The 20,395-nt window shown below is 38.3% G+C and overlaps 1 protein-coding gene across 14 annotated transcripts in view; it reads left to right on the top strand.

Moving 5' to 3' along the window:
* Tia1 (TIA1 cytotoxic granule associated RNA binding protein) overlaps positions 1-20,395 on the top strand; it is a 43,950-nt gene that overhangs the window by 9,315 nt on the left and 14,240 nt on the right. For 4 of the 14 annotated variants that reach the window (XR_006147886.1, XR_006147887.1, XM_042683078.1 and 1 more), the window contains exons 2-10: positions 5,160-5,256; positions 10,529-10,627; positions 12,651-12,705; positions 12,875-12,907; positions 14,173-14,260; positions 18,479-18,554; positions 19,539-19,647; positions 20,046-20,141; positions 20,263-20,347. Coding sequence is in view for 11 of the 14 variants with exons in the window: in XM_042683078.1 (XP_042539012.1) it covers positions 5,160-5,256; positions 10,529-10,627; positions 12,651-12,705; positions 12,875-12,907; positions 14,173-14,260; positions 18,479-18,554; positions 19,539-19,647; positions 20,046-20,141; positions 20,263-20,347 (738 nt within the window). In the remaining 3 variants the exon portion in view is untranslated. Of the gene's footprint in view, positions 1-5,159; positions 5,257-10,528; positions 10,628-12,650; positions 12,706-12,874; positions 12,908-12,934; positions 13,291-13,551; positions 13,671-14,172; positions 14,261-17,721; positions 17,911-18,478; positions 18,555-19,538; positions 19,781-20,045; positions 20,142-20,262; positions 20,348-20,395 lie in introns of those variants that run through there. The other 10 variants (XM_042683080.1, XM_042683079.1, XR_006147888.1 and 7 more) reach the window with 9 other exon arrangements.

Genomic DNA, 20,395 nt, shown 5'->3' with positions numbered 1-20,395 from the left:
GTTAATAGGACATGAGAGCCTCATGGATTTTCCTGCCTCAGCTGGCTTTGAACCACAATCCTCAGATCTCAGCCTCCTGAGTAGCTAGGATTACAGGCATGAGCCACCAGTGCCTGGCTTGATTTGTTTTGTTTTTGTACATTTTTTTTTCCCCCTGTCGTGGGGTTTGAACTCTGGGCCTGGGTGCTGTGCGCTTTACTACTTGAACCACAGTGCCACTTCTGGTTTTCTGGTGGCTAATTGGAGATAAGAGTCTCATGGATTTTCCTGCCCAGGGTGGCTAGGGTGGCTTTGAACCCTGTTCCTCAGGTCTCAGCCTCCTGAGTAGCTAGGATTACAGGTGTGAGCCCCCAGTGCTTAACTGGTAAGACCCCCATCTGAGAAAAAAAGTGAAGTAAGATCTTGAGGTCCTAAGTTCAAGTTCCAGTGCTTTTTATAGATAATTTAGAAATGAGTTTAGAAATGAGTCACTAAAGCTAGCTGAAGAGAATAATAATTAAGGTCTGCTTCCTAGATTAAAATAATTTGGTCTTAGGTTAAAATCAGTTCATTGATTAAAACCAGGAATTAAGTTTTTTAAAAATGATAGTTACAAGTTATGAAAATACTCATAAATTTTCTTTCCTTCCCCTCCCCTTCTCTACCCTCTCCCCCCCACTCACCCCCCCCCCCCCACAATCATAGGGCTTGAACTTGAGGCCTAGGCACTGTCCCAAGCTTCTTTTGCTCAAGGCTAGCACTTGAGCCTCCAGCGCCACTTGTGGCTTTTTCTATTTATGAGGTACTGAGGAATTGAACCCAGGGCTTCATGCATGCTAGGCATATTCTTAAATTTCATCAACGAATTTCAGCTTCTATGGTATGTCTTAACCTGTAGCAATTAAAACTAAAATATAAAAAAAAATTTATCTTTAAGTAGTTGTACAAAGAAGTTGCTGTTTTAACAAAGCAATTTATAAATACAATGTATCTTGATCACTGTCACCCAAAACAGCATTTTAATGTTTTTTCTTTATTTCATTCCTTCCCCATTTATTAATATTTGACCAGAACAAAGTTTTTTCCATGTGTAGTATCCAGTCAAAGATTATTCATTGGCTATCAGTGAGAATTTTAATTCTCTTTCAATTAAAAAAAAAATTTCTGGGCTGGGAAGGTAGCTCAGTGGTAGAGTGCTTGCCTTGCATGCATGAGGCCCTGGATTCGATTCTCAGCACCACATAAGCAAAAAGAAAAAAGCCGGAAGTGACGCTGTGGCTCAAGTGGTAGAGGCTAGCCTTGAGCTGAAGAGCTGAGGGACAGTGCCCAGGCCCAGAGTTCAGGCCCCACGACCAGACCCAAGAAAAAAACAAATTTCTAAAAGACAGTAGCAATTTGGATTTTTTGTTTGTTTGTTCTTTGGTGCTGTGGATTAAACCAAGGACCTCACACATGTTAAGCATATAGCTTTCATATCACTTTACCAGAGTTATACTACAGACAATTTCTTGAAGAGCAAGTGGTCTTATAAAATAGCTTCCATCTGAATTTATCTATTTGTGCATGTGTGTGCACATGTATGTTTCCCAGTACAGAGGTTTGAACTCATGGTCTCTCACCCTTAGATTTTTCACTTAAGGCTGGCACTCTGGCACTTGAATCACACCTCCACTTCTGGCTTTTTTGCTGGTTAATTAATCTCTCCAATTTTCTGCCCTGGGGTGCATTGGAACCCTAGTGCTCAGATCTAAGTCTCCAAGGATTACAGGTGTGAGCCATCAATGACTGGTTCTAAATGTTTTCATGTCCAGTATCCTCTACATATAAACTAGCTGGAGGCATGGTGGTACACACCTGTAGTCTCAGCATTGAGGAGGCAGAATGAGAAGGATAACAAATTCAAGGCTAGGCTGAGTTACATAGTGATAACTTGTCTCAAAGAAAAAAATAATGAAGGCAGGTGCAGGTGGCTCATACATGTAATCCCAGCTACTCAGAAGGCTAAGATCTAAGGATCACAGTTCAAAGCCAGACGGGGCAGAAAAGTCCATAAGACTTTTATCTCCAATTAACCAGTAAAAAGCCAGAAGTCAAGCTGTGTCTCAGAGGCACCAGCCATGAGCAAAAAGCTAAGGCACAACACCCAGGCCCTAAGTTCCCAGTACTGGCAGGCCCTCTCCCCCTTTTCTCTCCCCCCACTCCCCTGGCCAAAAAAAGAAAGAAAATTAAACTTGCTTAGATTTATTATGTTAGATTTTCCTGATGTGAATACTTTATAGGTGGTACCATTTATAAAAATACAACTTCTCATTTTCCATCTATGAGTTTGATTGCTGGGTCACAGTTAAAGCCATAGGTCTTAATTTTAAGGTGTGTTTTTCTCTTTGCAGTATACTATATAGTGTATGTGATAACTTTAACAGCCTGTGAATGTCCATTTCCATGTTACTTCATCCAGTGGTTTTAGTATAAAGTAACCCATTGTTCCTTAAGGCTTGTACATTGTTATAATTATTTTCTGGATCACTTTCCTGCATTGTTAATATTGTCCTTACGTATTTATTAACATTCTTCATGGGAACCTCCCTTCATTAAAGCCATGGATCCCACTGTTCTGGAGTTCCTATTCAAAAAACAGGATAAGTACATAATTCTTTCCCTTTAATTACTGACTTGTAATAATATTGACTTATAATAATATTGACAAATTGCTATTGAGTAAATGTTCCTATTACTTTCTCTTTTTCAATGTACAATTATTCCAAGGGTATTTATATAGTGTTTGTTCTTTAGGACTCAACAGTGTTCTCCCTTTGCTATCTTAACCTTTTTCAGTGGTCTTGTACTGATCACTCAGTATGTGACTGTTGAACAATAGAAAGAAAAAATTGAATTAAAATTTAATGTATGTTTATTAAGTCATAATAATAACTTGTAATGCACTATTTACTTTAACTTCATTTTACCAACTCTAATAATAAGGAATTATCTGTAGTTTCACCATTCTTCCACTGATCAGTAGTGTTCATTACAAGATTTTATACCCATTTGTAAATACTAGAATGCCTGAGAAGTAGTTTGCTTATAATTTGTCAAAAGTTTGTTCACTGCGTAACCAGTCTACATAATTGAACAAAATTATGAATTTAAAAATTGTTAGAAAATAGTTTTCAGTATAGAAATAGAAGCATTTGCAGTGCTTTCTAGCATTAATTGTATAATAGCTTAACAAAGATTAAAGAGTTTTAAAAGCAACTGATGTGGAGCATGCATGCCTATAACTTCAGCTATTCAGGAATTAGAGGTCAAGAGAATCAGGATTCAAGGCCAGCCCAGACAAGAAGTTATTGAGATTCTATTCTAACAACAAAAAGCTGATTATAGTGGTGTGTTCCTGTAATTCCAGCTATGGGGAGGATTGTGGCCCTGGGGAAATACTTGAAACCCTATCTTAACAATAACTAAAGCAAAAAGGGCATGGCTCTAGAGAGAGTGCCTATTTAGCAACTGGTAGGTCCTGAGTTCAAGCATCATAGAAAAGAACAACCCTCAACTGGAGATATAATTCAAGTTGTAGAGTGCTTGCTAGCAAGTATATGGTCTTAGATTCAGTCCTCAGAATTGGGAAAAAAAAAAAAAGTAGCCTTTAAAAGCCTGTTTTCCTAATAAAGTACTCCTAGATACTTAGAAACAATACTGGGTGCTAGTATATAGCTACTCAGAAGCCTGAGATCTAAGAATCAGTTAAAAGTCAGTCTGGACAGTGAAGTCCATGAGACTGTTATCTCCAAGTAACCACCAAAGAGCCAGAAATGGAGCTGTGGCTCAAGCGGTAGAGCACTGGTATAAAAAACAAAAACCTTAAGTAACAGGTTTGATTTGAAAGAAAAAAAAATTTTTTTTTGGTGGGTCGTGGGGCTTGAACTCTGGGCCTGGGCGCTGTCCCTCAGCTCTTCAGCTCCAGGATAGCACTCTACCACTGGAGCCACAGTACCACTTCCAGTTTTCTGGTGGTTTAATAGAGATAAGAGTTTTTGTTTTGTTTTGTTTTGTTTTTTGCCAGACACCGGGCTTGAACTCTTCCTGGACACTGTCCCTGAGCTTCTTTTGCTCAAGGCTAACGCTCTACCATTTGAACCATAGCACCACTGTCAGCTTTTTCTGTTTATATGGGTACTGAGGAATCCAACCCATAACTTCATGCATGATAGGCAAGCCCTCTACCACTGAGCCACATTCCCAGCCCTAGAGATAAGAGTTTTACAGCGTTTTCTGACAGGGCAAGGCTGGCCTTGAACCTCACAATCCTCAGATCTCAGCCTCCTGAGTAATAGGATTACAGGCTGAGTAATAGGATTACAGGCATGAGCCACCAGAGCCTGGCTGATTTGAAAATTTTAACTACGCCTTCACCCACTGACTAATATATTTGCAAATAGTATATTTTGCCATCGATTTTGAAAGAGATTTTGAAGTGTTACTAAACTTTTTAAGTTACTCCCAAATAGTATAGTTTTAGACAAAAATATGCCTACTCCCAGAATTCATTTTTCAGTCAGTGACCTCAAAAACCGATGCAAAAGAAGCAAGTCTAGCAAATCATGTTAAGGGAGATAAGCCAAGCTCAGAGAGAGAAACAGCATATGTTCTTTCTGAAATATGGAAATTAGACTTAAAAGACACTGGGGTATGGTAAATTATGCAGGACTCTAGTTACTCACAGTCACACACAGTGAGACCAAAAGTAGATAGTCTTAGGAGAGAAACAAAAAGATGCAATGTCTGCATGCCTCTTCATATTGATATAGACATATATATGTACGTAAATGAACTCCAAGATAGAGAAACAAGCAGTTTATTTTATTTTTTGAGGATTCATCTTTATGTATAATGTATCCAAGTATATATCTTCAGAAGGGTGTTGGGGGGTACAGAACTCAAGGGAAAAAGGGTGAAAAAGTACAGCAGTGGAACTTACTGGACACTTATGAAAATGAACTATATAACTCATGGTTGGAAACAGGAAGGAAGGACTAGGAGAGAGGGAGGGAACAGAAGACACTGTATGAAAGGAAATATACTCATTACCTGACTTGTAATCAATAAAACAATAAAGTAAATTAATTTTTTAAAAAAGGAAGTCTAAAATTGAAATTTCTTTTTTTGTGTGTGTGTTTCAGATACGTTGGTAACCTTTCCAGAGATGTGACTGAAGCTCTAATTCTCCAGCTCTTTAGCCAGATTGGACCTTGTAAAAACTGCAAAATGATTATGGATGTAAGGGTATTTTGCTCAGTTAACTTTCTTTTTTATGTTACTAAAGCCATTGCTTCCAGAACTTCTTAATATTTAAATTAATAGGGATTTTAGTGAATTTTTTTATTAATCTGCCTTGGTAACTAAATTTAATTTCTTCTACTAAATAAGGGAAGATAATAGAACCAGTCATTTCTAGATCAAATGGTATCTCTCCTCCATCTCATCCTCTCTATCTCTATATGTATCGTGATGGTCCTTATTTGAGGATACATTGAAGCATCAAAATTACTTACATTAACTGGTAAAATAATCTACAATTAGATTGGGAAATGGGTAAAAAAAAAAATTTGGTAACAGATGAAGGATTTTTTGTTTTGTTGGTTGTGGGGTTTAAACTCTGGGTCTGGGCACTGTCCCTGAGCTTTTCAGCTCAAGGTTAGAGCTCTACCACTTGAGTCACAGCGCCATTTCTGGTTTTCTGGTGGTTTATTGGAGATAAGAGTCTCATGGACTTTCCTGCCTAAGCTGGCTCTGAACCGTGCTCCTTATAGCTCAGCCTCCTGAGTAGGCATGAGCTTCCAGTGCTGGAAAATGAAGGTATTTTTATTTTGGAGGAACTGATTTAAATTTAGGGTCTTGCCCTTGCTTAGCGAGTCCCATAGCACTTCAGCCTCACAAAAAACCATTTGGCTTTCAGTTATTTTTCAGATAGGTTCTCAATTTTATTTCATTTTATTTTTTGGCCTGGGTGAGAGAGATTCTGCCCCCCTACTTAGCTGGGATGGCAGGCTTGGGCCACCACATTCCACTTTTGTTTGCTCTACCTTCTAATGCTAATGCTTGTGAATCTTGGTCTTTGTAATAGAATTCCCATTAAAGATATTATTAGTATGAATTGTTTTTGTTTTTTCTTTTTGTCCGTCGTGGGGCTTGAACTCTGGGCCTGGGTGCTGTCCCTGAGCTCTTTAGCTCAAGGTGAGCACTCTACCACTTGAGCCATAGTGCTGCTTCCTGTTTTCTGGTGGTTAATTGGAGATAGGAGTCTCCCAGACTTTGCCTGAGCTGGCTTTGTACTGCAATCCTCAGATCTCAGCCTTCTTGGTAGCTAGGATTACAGGTGTGAGCCACCAGTGCCCGGTGAATTGTATTATTTTTATATTATTTATGTGTATATGTGTCACACCGGTGCTAGAACTTGAACGCAGGGCCTGGGTCCTGAGCTTTTTTGCTCAAGACTAACATACTAACCTCTTGAACAGCAGTTTAACTTCTGGCTTTTTAGTGGTTATAATTGGAGTTAAGAGTCTCACAGACTTTCCTGCCTGGGCTAGCAGCATCCTCTTCCCTTTTTTTTGGGGGGGGGGGGGCTCTTGGCCTGGGCACTGTCCCTGAGCTCTTCAGCTCAAGGATAGTTCTCTACCACTTTGCACCACAGCACCACTTCTGCTTTTCTGGTTGTTAATAGGAGATAAGAGTCTCATGGACTTCCCTGCTTGGGATGGCTTTGAACAGAGATCCTCATATCTCAGCCTCCTGAGTAGCTAGGATTCTAGGTGTGAGCCACCAGCACCCAGCACCTGGGCTGGCTTTAAACCACCTTTCTCAGATCTGTCTCTTGAGTAGCTAGGATGAGCCAGCCATGTTACTTACATAGGATCTTGTTTTGTAACTCAGGCTGGCCTGAAACTCATAATCTTGCCTCTGCCTCCTAATGCTAGGATTATAAGCATGAACCACTGTGCACAGGTTACCTAATTTTTTAAACAAAATACTGTGGCAGTCCTAGTTTATTGAATTTCATACTTGACTCTTTGCTATAAAATTTTGTATTAGAGCTAGGTGTTTGGGGCTTATGTCTATAATCCTGCTTATTCTGGAGGCTATCGAGAGACTTATTTCCAATTACCAGCAAAACCCAGAAGTAGAAGTGTGGTTCAAGTGGTAGAGCCATCAGCCTTGAAAGGGTGGGACTAATAAACAACAGCAGAAAAGGCCAAGTACAACTGCAAGGCCCTGGGTTCAAGCCTCTGTTAACTACACCCAAAAAAAAAAAGTCAGACACCAGTGGCTCAAGCCTGTAATCCTAGCTACTCAGGAGGCTAAAATCTGAGCATTGTGGTTCAAAGCCAGCGTGGCAGGAAAGTCCATGAGACTCTTCATCTCCAATTTAATACCAAAAAGCTGAAGTAGAGCTGTGGCTCAGTGGTAGAATACTATCCTTGAGCACAAAAAAGCTCAGGGACAGCACCTAGCTCTTAGTTCAAGCCCAGGACTGGCATGAGCGTGTGCGTGCCTGCACACGCGCACACGCATGCACACACAGACCTACACACACACACTGCACTGATAGGTGTAAAATACTGGGTATCTTTATGTCTTAATGTATAACCAAAAATACCTTAATTTGATTAGAGTTGTAGTTCAGTAGTAGTGTTTCCATAGCATGCACCAGGTTCCAGGGATGATCCCTAGCACCATAAAAACTTCATTACCATTAATCCCAACTACCAGCAGAAAAGAGAGGAGTTGGGGGTTTTCTTGGTGGAGAGGGGGAGTTTTTTTGTTAGTTTTGTCTTCTTTTTTTTTTTTTCCCCCTGACTTTACTATTTGGACTAATAACCTGTCACTTGCTATCAGCCTCCAGCCCTCATGGACTTTTTCTTTTTCTTTTTTTTTTCTTTTGTCGGTTGTGGGGCCTGAAAGCTGGGCCTGGGCGCTGTCCCTCAGCTCTTCAGCTGAAGGCTAGCACTCTACCACTTGAGCGTCAGCGCCACTTCCGGCTTTTTCTGCTTATGTGGTGCTGAGGAATCGAACTCAGGGCCTCATGCATGTAAGGCAAGCACTCCACCACTGAGCCACCTTCCCAGCCCCCCTCATGGACTTTTTCTGCCCAAAATATCTGGAAACGTTCATCCTTCTGGTCTCTGCCTCCACTATAGCTTAGGATAGTAAGCACCTGACACGTTAGATTGAGAAAGGGTCTCAAAAACATTCCTGTTTGGACTGACCGTGAACTGCAGTCCTCCCATTTTCAGCCTCCTAAATAGCATATAAGGCATGAGCCTTGGGGTTGGAGGTGTGGCTCATGTGGTAGAGTGCCAACCAAGCCAACCAATGAAGGAAAGCATCAGATACCAAGTTTGGGTCCTAGTTTTGAGACTGAAAAAAAGACAAAAACAGAAAAAAACAAAAAGCATGAGCCATCGACACCCAACTTAGTTGTTTGTTTTCTTTTGATTTGAACTCTGGGTATGGTACTTACTAGACACATTCTCCCTCTCTCTCTCTCTCTCTCTCTCTCTCTCTAACATCCTAGGGCTTGAACTCAGGTTCTGGGTACTGCCTTTGAGCTTTTTCCGCTCAAGGCTAGCATGCCCAGCCCTTATCTCTTTAATTTTATTTTTTTTTGGCAGTACTAGGGATTTTACTCAGGGCCTCAGTCTTGCTAAGCAGGCCCTCTTACTACCTGAAGGATCCTCTAGCTCTTTATTACCTTGCTGATTTTTGTGGTCGGGTCTTGCTTTTAAAAAGCCCATGTAGAGGTCAGTCCTTTTTATTCTTCTTGTGTTGCTGGGGACAATAAGCTCATACCACTTAACCCAGCCATTGTTGTTCTTCCCCTGTAGCTGCCTTATGAAGCACACCCCATTGAAAATGCGAGTATGACTCAAGTAGTAGAGTTGCAGCTTTGATCAAAAAAGCCAAGCAGGGCTGGGAAGGTGGCTCAGTGCAAGAGTGCTTGCCTTGCATGCATAGGTTCCATTCCTCAGCACTACATAAGCAAAAAGAAAAAAACCGGAAGTGGCGCTGTGGTTCAAGTGGTAGAGCGCTAGCCTTGAGCTGAAGAGCTGAGGGACAGCGCCCAGGCCCAGAGTTCAGGCCCCATGACCGGACCCAAAAAAAAAGCTAAGCAAGCCGTTCATGCGTGTAATCTTAGCTACTCAGGAAGCTGAGCTTTGAAGACCAGGGTTTGAAGCCAGCCCAGAAAGAAAAGTCCATGAGACTTATCTCCAATAACTCAGAAAAAACCGGAAGTGGTGCTATAGCCCAAAGTGTTAGTGCACTAGCCTTGAGTAGAAAAAAAAAAGCTCAGACAGTGCCCAGGCCCTCAGTTCAAGCCCCACAAGCAACCAAAAAACAAAAACAACAAGCAAGAACACAATACACACATATACAGGAAAGAGCTCTGCCTCACAAGTATCTAGGATAAGAGGCTTGAATCACCGAGAGAGAGAGAGAGAGAGAGAGAGAGAGAGAGTGTGTGTGTGTGTTCATGCACACGTGTGCTTGAATTTAGGGCTTGGGCACTGTCACCGAACCCTTTTTTTTTTTGGGGGGGGTCCGGTCGTGGGGCCTGAACTCTGGGCCTGGGCACTGTCCCTCAGCTCTTCAGCTCAAGGCTAGCGCTCTACCACTTGAACCACAGTGCCACTTCTGGCTTTTTTCTTTTTGCTTATGTGGTGCTGAGGAATTGAACCCAGGGCCTCATGCATGCAAGGCAAGTGCTCTACCACTGAGCCACCTTCCCAGCCCATCCCTGAACTCTTTTGCTCAAGGCTAGTACTCTACCAGCTGAGCCACAGATCCACTTCTGGCTTTTTAGTGGTTAGTTGGAGATGAGAATCTTAAGGATTTTCTTGTCGGGCTGGCTCCAAATGGAGATCCTCTGATCTCAGACTCTAAAGTAAGGATGAGCTGTCAGGCCCTGGCTTCTTGTTTTGTGCGTTTGTTTGTTTGTTTGTTTTGAAATAAGAGTCTCACTGTGTAGGCCAGATTGGCCTCAAACTCATCCTCTCCTCAACCTCCCAACTGCTAGGATTATAGGCGTGTACCATTATGCCAAGCCCAGAAGAATTATTTTTTAAGTAAGTGGTTGTACAAAGGTGCAGGTCAGATTTTGAGTAGTGTATCTTGATTGATGTCACTTCTTCCATTGTTCTTCCTCATCTTTCCCCATCCCATCTCTACCCCTAAGTTATGTAGTTCAGTTTTACATAATGGACATTGAATATAATGACTGTATTTGCTCACCTTTTCTCCCTCTGTTCATATGTCCTTCCTCTCAGTGCCCATCCCCTCCCCACGTTTCAGCTTTCTAGTATTCATTTTGCTAAATGGTTTGTTAGAGGATTTCCACTATTGGATTCCTCCCCTAAGTATACCATTAGAAGAATTTTTAAAAGGCTTCTGCGCAGGTAAAACACTTGGCAGAGAGTCCACAGTCTACAGCCTGTGCTAGAACTAAATGATTTCAAGTTTAAAACTGACTTTTGTATTTCTTCTCCAATAGACAGCTGGAAATGATCCATATTGTTTTGTGGAGTTTCATGAGCATCGTCATGCAGCTGCAGCACTAGCTGCTATGAATGGGAGGAAGATAATGGGTAAGGTAAGCTGTCTTAGATAAAAAAGGTGACTGGTATTAGGAAACATTAAGTACATGGGTTTTGTTTCCTTTTAGAAGCATTACAATTTACTTTTTTTTTTTTTTGGTTGTGGTGAGGTGCTTGTAATCAGGGCCTTGGCACTGTCCCTGAGCTTTTTCACTGAAGGCTAGTACTCTACCACTTTGAGCCACAGTGCCACATCCTATTTTCTGGTGGTTAATTGAAGATAAGTGTCACATGGATATATATATAGAGATTCATTCATCCACTTAGGAGTATATGGATTGATTCCATATCTTAACTATGGAATGTAATGCTGCAATGAACATAGTTGTGCTGGAGGCTTTAGTGTGGCCTTGTTTGTGGTCATTTGAGTAAATGTTAGGAGTAAGATTGCTGAGTCATAGGGAAGCTCTAAGTTTAATCTTTTGAGGAACCTCCATACTGCTTTCCAGAGTGGTTGAACAAGTTTACATTCCTACCAACAGTGTAGTAGCATTCCCTTTTGGCCACATCCCCACAAGCATCTGTTATTGTTAGTTTTCTTGATAGTGGTTTCAGATGGAAGCTCAGTGCTTTTTATTTGCATTTCTTTTATGGCCAAAGATGTTAAACATTTCTGCAAGTGTCTATTGGCCATTCTTACTCTTCTTCAGAGAAGTCTCTTTAAGTCTTTAGCCCACTTATTAATAGGGTTGTGTGGTATATATGCACAATGGAATTTTTATTTTTATTTTATTTATTTTTTTGGCCGTGGGGCCTGAACTCTGGGCCTGGGTGCTGTCCCTCAGCTCTTCAGCTCAAGGCTAGCGCTCTACCACTTGAGCCACAGCGCCACTTCCGGCCTTTTCTGCTTATGTGGTGCTGAGGAATCGAACCCAGAGCCTCATGCATGCAAGACAAGCACTCTACCACTGAGCCACCTTCCCAGCCCCAAACAATGGAATTCTATGCTTCCATCAGAAAGAATGATGTTGCTCCATTTGTAAGTAAATGGAAAGACAAGCCAGACCCAAAGAAGCATAGGCTGTGTGGTTTCCCTCATTTGTAATAACTAGAATGTCTAGAGTATTATTGGGAGAGGATCACAGTGGCTCAATAGCTGTTTGCATATGACCATATAAAATAATGCTTATCAAAATGAACTCCAAGAAGTGGAAACAAGAGGTTTTTGGGGTTTTTTTATTGTACTGTTTGTAGTTATTTCTTTTTTTTCCTTATTTTTTTTTCCTTTGGTTTATTCCCTGATGTCATTTTTTTTTTTAATTCTATACCCTTTATCTTGTATATATGTTTATCTCATTTGGGGAAGGGAAGGAGAATCACAGAAACAGTGGGACAAAGAAGAGAGTGAACCAATTCAGCAGTAATACTCACTGAAAATGAACTTTACAACTTGGGAGGGAGAGGGGGTAACACTGTTCAAGGAGAAATGTGCTCATTACCTCACTTATGTAACTTGGCCCCTGTATATATCACCTTTACAATAAAATTTAAATTAAAAAAGTCTCACCGACTTTCCTGCCTGGACTAGCTTTGAACTGCGTGCGATCCTCAGATCTCAGTCTTCTGAGTAACTAAGATTACAGGCATGAGCCACTGGGGGCCAGGAACAACTTTATATAAAGCAAATGGTCAGTCATATTTAACATTGAAACAGTGAGATAAAGCTTTTAGAGACCAGAAAACCCATGCTTATGTTGGTATTTTCCATGATACTTTACACATGGTAAATACTACAATATTTCTTGAGTTATTCAACTTTGGATCTAGTAACATTGGATGCCAATGAGGAAGGATGAAGGGGGGAAATGTAGTAGTACCTGTAAACTAGGTTATTTGAACATTAACTAAAATGTATAAAGATTAGGATTTGTTAAAGTTATTTGCATAAATGTAAATTAAAAGATAAGCATTGAAACTTTGGAAAGAGCTAGTATCCCCTGAAATTCTGTGTGTTTATAAATGAAAATCTGATTTTGAGCTTTTTATTTTGTGGAATATAAATGCAAAAACATTTTTTAGGAAGTCAAAGTGAATTGGGCAACTACCCCCAGCAGTCAAAAGAAAGACACAAGCAGTAAGTATATTTTAAACTCTCTGAACTTATTTTTTTATTATACCCAATAGTTTTATTATAAAGCATATAAACATACATGTTTGCAGTAATGTTTTGATCATTATCCTAAGATATGATTTAATGTGTTTGTGTTAATAAATTTAAGAACAAATCTAATCTTTGTCATCAGGTAGTACCGTTGTCAGCACACAGCGTTCACAAGGTAATTGTATCTTCTTAAACATAAAATGAAATCTCTTCAAAGGGTATTCACTAACCACCTGAAGTTTTTGTTTGATACTGTGGGGGGCGGCGGGTGGGAGGAGGTAGTATTTCTATTTGTCTCTTTGGCAATATTTTTCCCCCTTCTTCCCAGTGTTGACCAAGTGTGGCTTATCCACTATTTTGTTGCTAGTTCAAGCTCTCTGTCCCCCTTGATAGCAGCTGGTGTCTTAGAAATACTTTCACCATCTAAAGGGCAAGATACCTTACTTCCCTGAGGTCACCTGGGCTTCATACCCACATCTTCCAAGTGCTCGAGTTGCTCCTGAAACAGTGTTTTCCGAAGAGCAACCCAATATGTTGCTTAAGGCCTGCCAAATAGGGGTAACTTTTCTTTCCAAATGTACTTTGTCAAATTTGATGTGTGTATGTATGAGCGTGTGTGTATGTGTGTGTGTGTGTGTGTGTGTGTGTGTCTGTTTTTAAGTAGTCATCAAAAGACTTGCATTTCTTAAATGTTTCTTTTTTTGAGAACTGTCTTTTAAAAAAAAAACTTCACATATGGGATGATACTTTTCTCCGATGCTTTTTTAATGGTTCTGATATAAAGTGAAGGGATTACTGTTTTCATTCTGTTGCCTTCAGTCTTAGTTCACTTGCACATGGATTCACATAAACTGAATGGTGTAATGTCTGGGCAACCAAAACTGTTGGCTTTTGAGAAAACTGTCAAATACTTTAACATCAAACTGTTGCAATGCAAGGTATTTCTTTGATTGTTCTTCACAAACTATGGTTAAGCCAAGTATATCACATAGCTAGCTTCAGTGAGTTGCCTTAGCTGAGGTAAATCTAGTCTACATAGATCACAGTACCACTATCCTATTGTAATTTATAAAACCTGAATATAGTGGTAAAATGCAAAAGAAATACTATTAGAACAAAAACTAAATACTTAAATTATTGCAGAACTGAAACTTGTTTATATAGTATTAGTTTATTTTTTAGACCAGTATAACAATTAAGTGTAAATAGAAATGTAACTATCAATTAGTTGCAAGTTAGCTGTATCATTGTTATTTAGAAGCATATTTTCTGTATTGTTACATGATTTGTTATGTTTGAAATTGATAGATTTTTATAGAGAGGTTAGTGTGTTATTATAATCAATACATTATTTTGAGTACTTTACTTGATCAGTTTTAGTATTTTTTGAATTCTAAAGTTCTATTTTTCTTTTCACTTCCCCTTCCTTCCCTTTATAAGATCATTTCCATGTGTTCGTTGGTGATCTCAGTCCTGAAATTACAACTGAAGATATAAAAGCAGCTTTTGCACCATTTGGAAGAATATCGTAAGTAACAGAAGATAAATACAATATTTTCAATTAAAAATAATTTTATATAGAAGTAATCTGAAAACCTATTGTGATTTTGGAACAGTAGTTTTAACATTTGATATATTACTTTGTTTAGCAGTCATCCAAGAGGTTAATAGTAAAAGTTGCTTTCCCTTTAATGAATAAATCTTGGATCTTTAATTGTCTTAACATCCTGTTTACTAGTAGTTTTTGAGATTAATTTGCTATTGTACATATTCCAGTGTCTTACATATCTCTTGTTAGCTCAATAATAATCTTTAGCAATGGTGTTATAATTGAACTAAGGAATTATTCTAGTACTTTTTATATCATGCATTCTGTTTTAATACAGTTCAACCAAAACAAACAACAACTAACAATCCCAATCTAAAAAACAGTTGCTAAATGTTATTTCTTGCCATTTGCCTTTTTGGGGGTGGGGGGTGGTCCGGTCCTGGAGCCTGAACTCTGGGCCTGGGCACTGTCCCTCAGCTCTTCAGCTCAAGGCTAGCGCTCTACTATTTGAGTCACAGCGCCACTTCTGTCTTTTTTCTTTTTGCTTATGTGGTGCTAAGGAATCAAACCCAGGGCCTCATGCATGCAAGGCAAGTGCTCTACCACTAAGCCACCTTCCCAGCCCCGCCATTTGCCTTTTTTTAAAAAAGAAAGAATTATTATCATTAACAGTGCCATATGGTGTTTTGTTTATTTTTGCCAGTCCTGGGGTTTGAACTTGGCCTGGGCACTGTCCCTGAGCTTCTTTTGCTCAAGGCTAGCTCTCTACCACTAGAGCCACAGGACCACTTCCAGCGTTTTCTGTTTATGTGGTACTGAGGAATCGAACCCAGGCTTCAGTGCTAGGCAAGCATTCTACCACTAAGCTACATTCTGAGCCCCATATGACATTTAATAAAGCACTGACTTTTCTTGCATTTGATGTCAATCATACATTTTAGGTCCTTTGTAAAGGTCTTACTCTAGTTACTTATAGAAGAACTTTCAATAGTTTAATAACTTAGCTTTAACAATATGAAAAACATATTAGAGTAATAATAACAAGTGTTTATAATACTTTTTTAGAAGTGATTGTTGAATTTAGAAATTTGTTTTAGAGTTTCTGGTTGCGTTATTATTTCAACTAAGGGAATAATAGAAAGGAAATGCTAGCTATGGTTTGGTTTAAACAGATGAGCAGTAGAAATAAGGGGATTGGAAAGTAAATGGAATAGTGGTGATGAGTTTTTGGAGTTTTTATTTGAAGAGTTGCAGTTTGTTGAAAAGAAAATAGCAATGTGTAGTGATAAGAGAGTGACCAACTTTAAGTTTAACAGGATTAGGGCTTATAAATGACATTTTTCCTTGAGCACTAATAAAAGAAAATAAGTGTTGTTTTAATTGTTTTTTGTTTGTTTGTTTTCCTATCAGTTCTAGGGCTTGAACTCAGAGCTTTGGTTCTGTCCCTGACCTTCTTTTGCTAAATGCTAGTGCTGTACCACTTAAGCCATAACCCTACTTCTGGCTTTCTCTGAGTAGTTTATTAAGATAAGAGTCATGGACTTTTCTGCCTAGGCTGGTTTTGAACTGCCATCCTCAGATCTCAGCCTTCAGATTAGCTAGAATCACAGGTGTGAGCCACCAGCACCCAGCTCAAGAAAATAGTTTTATTTTTTGTTATTATTCCTCTTAATCTGTTTTAAAATTTCAGTAATGCTTATTTTTCAGATAATCTATAACTTGCATCTTACCCTCAGTAGTCACAGAACCATTAAAGGTTTAAGAATCTAGATCTTTGCTGATTCTTTTTCATAGAATCTTTTCAAAGAGAAATAAGTAAAAGTTAAATATTTTTGCAAGCAGACATTTCATGAAGCTTTAAAATGACAAACACTTTTTCAGCTGGGTACGAGTGGCTCACACCTGTAATCCTAGCTACTCAGGAGGCTGAGACCTAAGGGTCAGGGTTCAAAGCCAGCCCGGGCAGGAATATCTATGAGAATCTTATCTCCAATGAACCACCAGAATACCAGAAGTAACATTGGGGCATCAGTGGTGGAGTACTCCCTTGAGCTGAATAGCTAAGGGACAGCGCCCAAGCCCAGTGTTCAAGCCCCACAACTGACCCCCCAAAAAACTTTTTCTAACAGTTTGAAAAACTGAAGTCACTGATTTGGTAAACTTTTACTTGCTCAAAGTAGCTTTTCTGAAAATAGGAATTTTAGTTTTAGATTAGACAGATTGTGACCTTTAAATTTTAGCAATTTTGCCGGGCACCGGTGGCTCACGCCTGTAAGCTTAGCTACTCAAGGAGGCTGAGATCTGAGGATCTCTGTTCAAAGCCGACCAGCTGGAAAGGCCATGAGACTCTTATCTCCAATTAATCACCAGAAAACTGGAAGTGGATCTGTAGTTCAAGTGGTAGAATGTTAGCCTTGAGCTGAAGAGCTGAGGGACAGCGCCCAGGCCGAGTTCAAGCCCCACAACTGACCAAAAACTTTAAAAAAAAAAAAAAAAAAAGCAATTTTATAACTTTTACTATGAACCAGTCATTTTCTTCTCTACTTTCTATCCTTTTTTTCTTCCCATCCTACTCTCCCTCCCAGATCCCCTCCCCTCTTTTTTCCTTTGTTTCTTTTTTGGCAGTATTGAGGTTTGAACTCAGGATTCTGCACTTGCCTTGCCATGCCCCCATTTGAATCAGTTTCTTTTTGATAGATATGTTGGCATCATATTATTAACTTGTTGATTCCCTTAGGATTCTACATTGTTGAATGTACATTCTCTTTTTTAGTAAGGCCTTTCTTTGAGATCATATACAAGGAATAAATATTAATAGCATGCTTTTCTAGTTTTGTTTGTCTACTTGTTTTGGGTTGTCAAAGGAGATAAGTTGATAAGTATATGTCAAAGGGTTCTCATGATAATCAGAAGATGTTCTCTGTAGGGTGCCCACAATAATGATTGATTTATGGAAGAAGTTTAATAAATAGTAACCTATTGAAATAATAGATCAAGCACTTTGTTTTTGTTGAGTTTAGGGTAATTTAGCAAGTTGTAATATACTAGTGAGTCAGTTACGAAGTTAAATGCATGTGTATCATACACATAACAAATATTTTTACATACTCAAAAGTGACATTAATTTTTGCTTTTCCTCAGCATCTCAATCATTTTGACTGTTTAATAAATCATTCCTAAATTGATCTAAAATATGCTTATGTATACTTTCATTAATATAGCATTTCATTGCATGGTTTTCTGACTTGGTTTCTTGTTGTAAAAAGTGCCTGTTTTATTCATGTGTCCTAAAAGATTAAGCATTGTGACATACCTGGCTAAACTTAAAAGCAGATTGTCTGTAAAGCACACTTTACGTCCAATTTTTTAGGTATGGAGTTTAGCTATCATGGCTGGGTTTTTACTCAATCTCAAATAATAGGGCTCTGGTTATTTTGCAGAGTATCTCTGAAGAATGGACAGAATTGCCCTGGCTAACTACAAGCTACGGTTCACAGTGGATAAATGTTGGCGTGCTTTTTTACTTTCTGACTTTTAAAAATTTTGCTGTTATATCTTTTGGTTTCCAATCAATCTTAATATGAATGTTGTTATAAAATTTAATGTAAAATCTTTTCTATTCTTTTAAACTTAACGTGTGTGTCTAGTGTTTTTTTTAATGACTTAACATTTCTGAAATGAAATGTCAATTTCTTAAAATTTACTCTAGCCCAAAAAGGTGATACAAACTGACCTGAGAAAATTAAATCATTTATGGACAGTACAACTTTTTCTTTTAGTTTCCAGTTTCCTATTTTAAATTTTTAATGATTAGGTAAAATATGTCAAATACCAAATTATAAATTGCATGGTTAAATCCATTCTCTTAATGTACATAAGAACCTTATAGTGGTTAAGTAATTTATGTGTATAGGGATTTTCACCATGCTTAGTAGTTAAAAGTTAAAGAAAAAACAATTTGAAGTCAGAGGCAAATATATATAATACATGCTTGTATTTTTAAAAGCTACTGATTTGCGTATCTTCAGAATTAAGCCTCATTTGTCAGTACTTAAGTTTCATAGAATAGAAGGTGACTTTAGATTAAAGGTCCATTTTTAATGATGATGAAACATGAAAATTAGTTGTACATGAAATTTTCATTTTATATCCACAGAAAAGTTTACAAATCATAGTTTCTATTGTTTATGTTTCCAGAGATGCCCGAGTGGTAAAAGACATGGCAACAGGAAAGTCTAAAGGATATGGCTTTGTCTCCTTTTTCAATAAATGGGTGAGCTCAATCAGAAGTGTATGTATGATACTTTTAAGAGTGAAGAAGAAAAACTGTTTTGTTTTTCTTTATCTGCCATGGTTTAATTTTACTGATAATTAGCAATTTCAGCTCCAGCCAAGTAAAGCAGAATTTTCAAGCCTTTGAATTTAAACTCCAGTACTGTGGAAAAAAAGAAAAAAGAACATAAACACTTAAATTGTCCTTTCATTCTACAAATACTTAGTGAATGTCCATTTGCATGAGCTTGCAATTTCTTGTTTTTTTCAGAGAAAAGGAAACATGGTATAGTTTTTATTATAGCTAGAGTTCTATATGCATTATATAAAAAGGAAGCAGGGACTCAAAAGGTGGCTTAGTGGTAGAGTGCTTGCCTAGCATGCATGAAGCCCTGAGTTAGATACCTCAGTACCAAGAACAAAGAAAAAGCCCGAAGTGGTGCTGCTTCCCTTCTCCTTCCTAATCTTCATTTTTCAGTAAAAGCTAGCACAGTTCTTGAAAGTTCTTAAGCAGAAGTCTGAAGGTTGGTTAGTCTTTTGTGCTTATTTTGTTTTTCCTTACTCCATCTGTTGGCTTTTCCTTTAGAATATATCTACTGCTCCCACACACAGGTCTTAAAATAAATATCTTTCTTTTATTCTGATCTCCTAAAACTAGTGTTATTAACAAGCTTGTTGGATTATATAAAGTAAGAATTTTCATTTGTAATAAACTGAGTTGTTGCATGAACTCTGTGATAGCTATGTCATTAAGACCTTTGTGCTCAGGACTCTTTCAGATGATTAACATTTCCAAAGCCTATTATCAGATAAAGAAGCACAAATAAAAAGGCACTGTTGCATTTTCAGATCATATATTGTGTATTTTTATAAAGTATTTTCATTAACAAAAGCTTTTATAAAAAGCACCAAGTTTTTCCTACTAAATGTTTCTGGTAATGTCACCTAATTGTGGCTTCTTTATCATTTTCAATGTATGGTACAGGATGCTGAAAACGCCATTCAACAGATGGGTGGTCAATGGCTTGGTGGAAGACAAATCAGAACTAACTGGGCAACTCGAAAACCTCCAGCTCCAAAGAGTACATATGAGTGTAGGTGTATTGGAGAAGAAAAGGAAATGTGGAATTTTGGAGAAAAATACACTAGATTTTAAATGTTAGCGCTGTCCCCGGAGACTTATTGCAGAAATAGATGAGAAGCAAATCAAGACTACTATTCAAAAATGTACTTGGTTTTCATTTTTGTAACTTTAAGTAATTATCTTTATTATCAAGTCTCCTGCTAAATAAAGAATACTGGGTACTTATTTTTTTAGATATTCTTGGGGGAGGTTTAATCCTAAACTCATGTAATGTATATATGTATTTTTATATTTTATGAGTATTTTGATCAAGGTAAATATTGCCATTACAGTAGTGTAGTTAATGCTACCTTTCTCCTGAACATTTTATTTAATGAATTGAAGATATAAAACTTTTTTTGTCCCCAGCAAATACAAAACAGCTATCATATGATGAGGTTGTCAGTCAGTCTAGTCCAAACAACTGTACTGTGTACTGTGGAGGTGTTACTTCTGGACTAACAGGTATAGAAACTTTTAATTGTGTGACATCTTGATACTGACTTTTAAACTGAGAATCTTAATATTGGTAGGTTTTTAACACAACTTAGTGTGGTTTCTTCTGGTTTTGTTTTTTGTTTAACAGAACAACTGATGCGTCAGACTTTCTCACCATTTGGACAAATAATGGAAATTCGAGTCTTTCCAGATAAAGGATATTCATTTGTTCGGTAGGGATAGTTCCTTTCAAAGCCTCTTTCCTCCCCAAATAATTGTTT

Source organism: Dipodomys spectabilis, unplaced genomic scaffold, assembly GCF_019054845.1.
Source record: "Dipodomys spectabilis isolate Male_0828 unplaced genomic scaffold, ASM1905484v1 ptg000079l, whole genome shotgun sequence".
NCBI classification, from domain to species: domain Eukaryota; kingdom Metazoa; phylum Chordata; class Mammalia; order Rodentia; family Heteromyidae; genus Dipodomys; species Dipodomys spectabilis.
The sequence above is the reverse complement of the archived record's forward strand: the minus strand, read 5'-3'. Positions and strand labels throughout refer to the sequence as shown.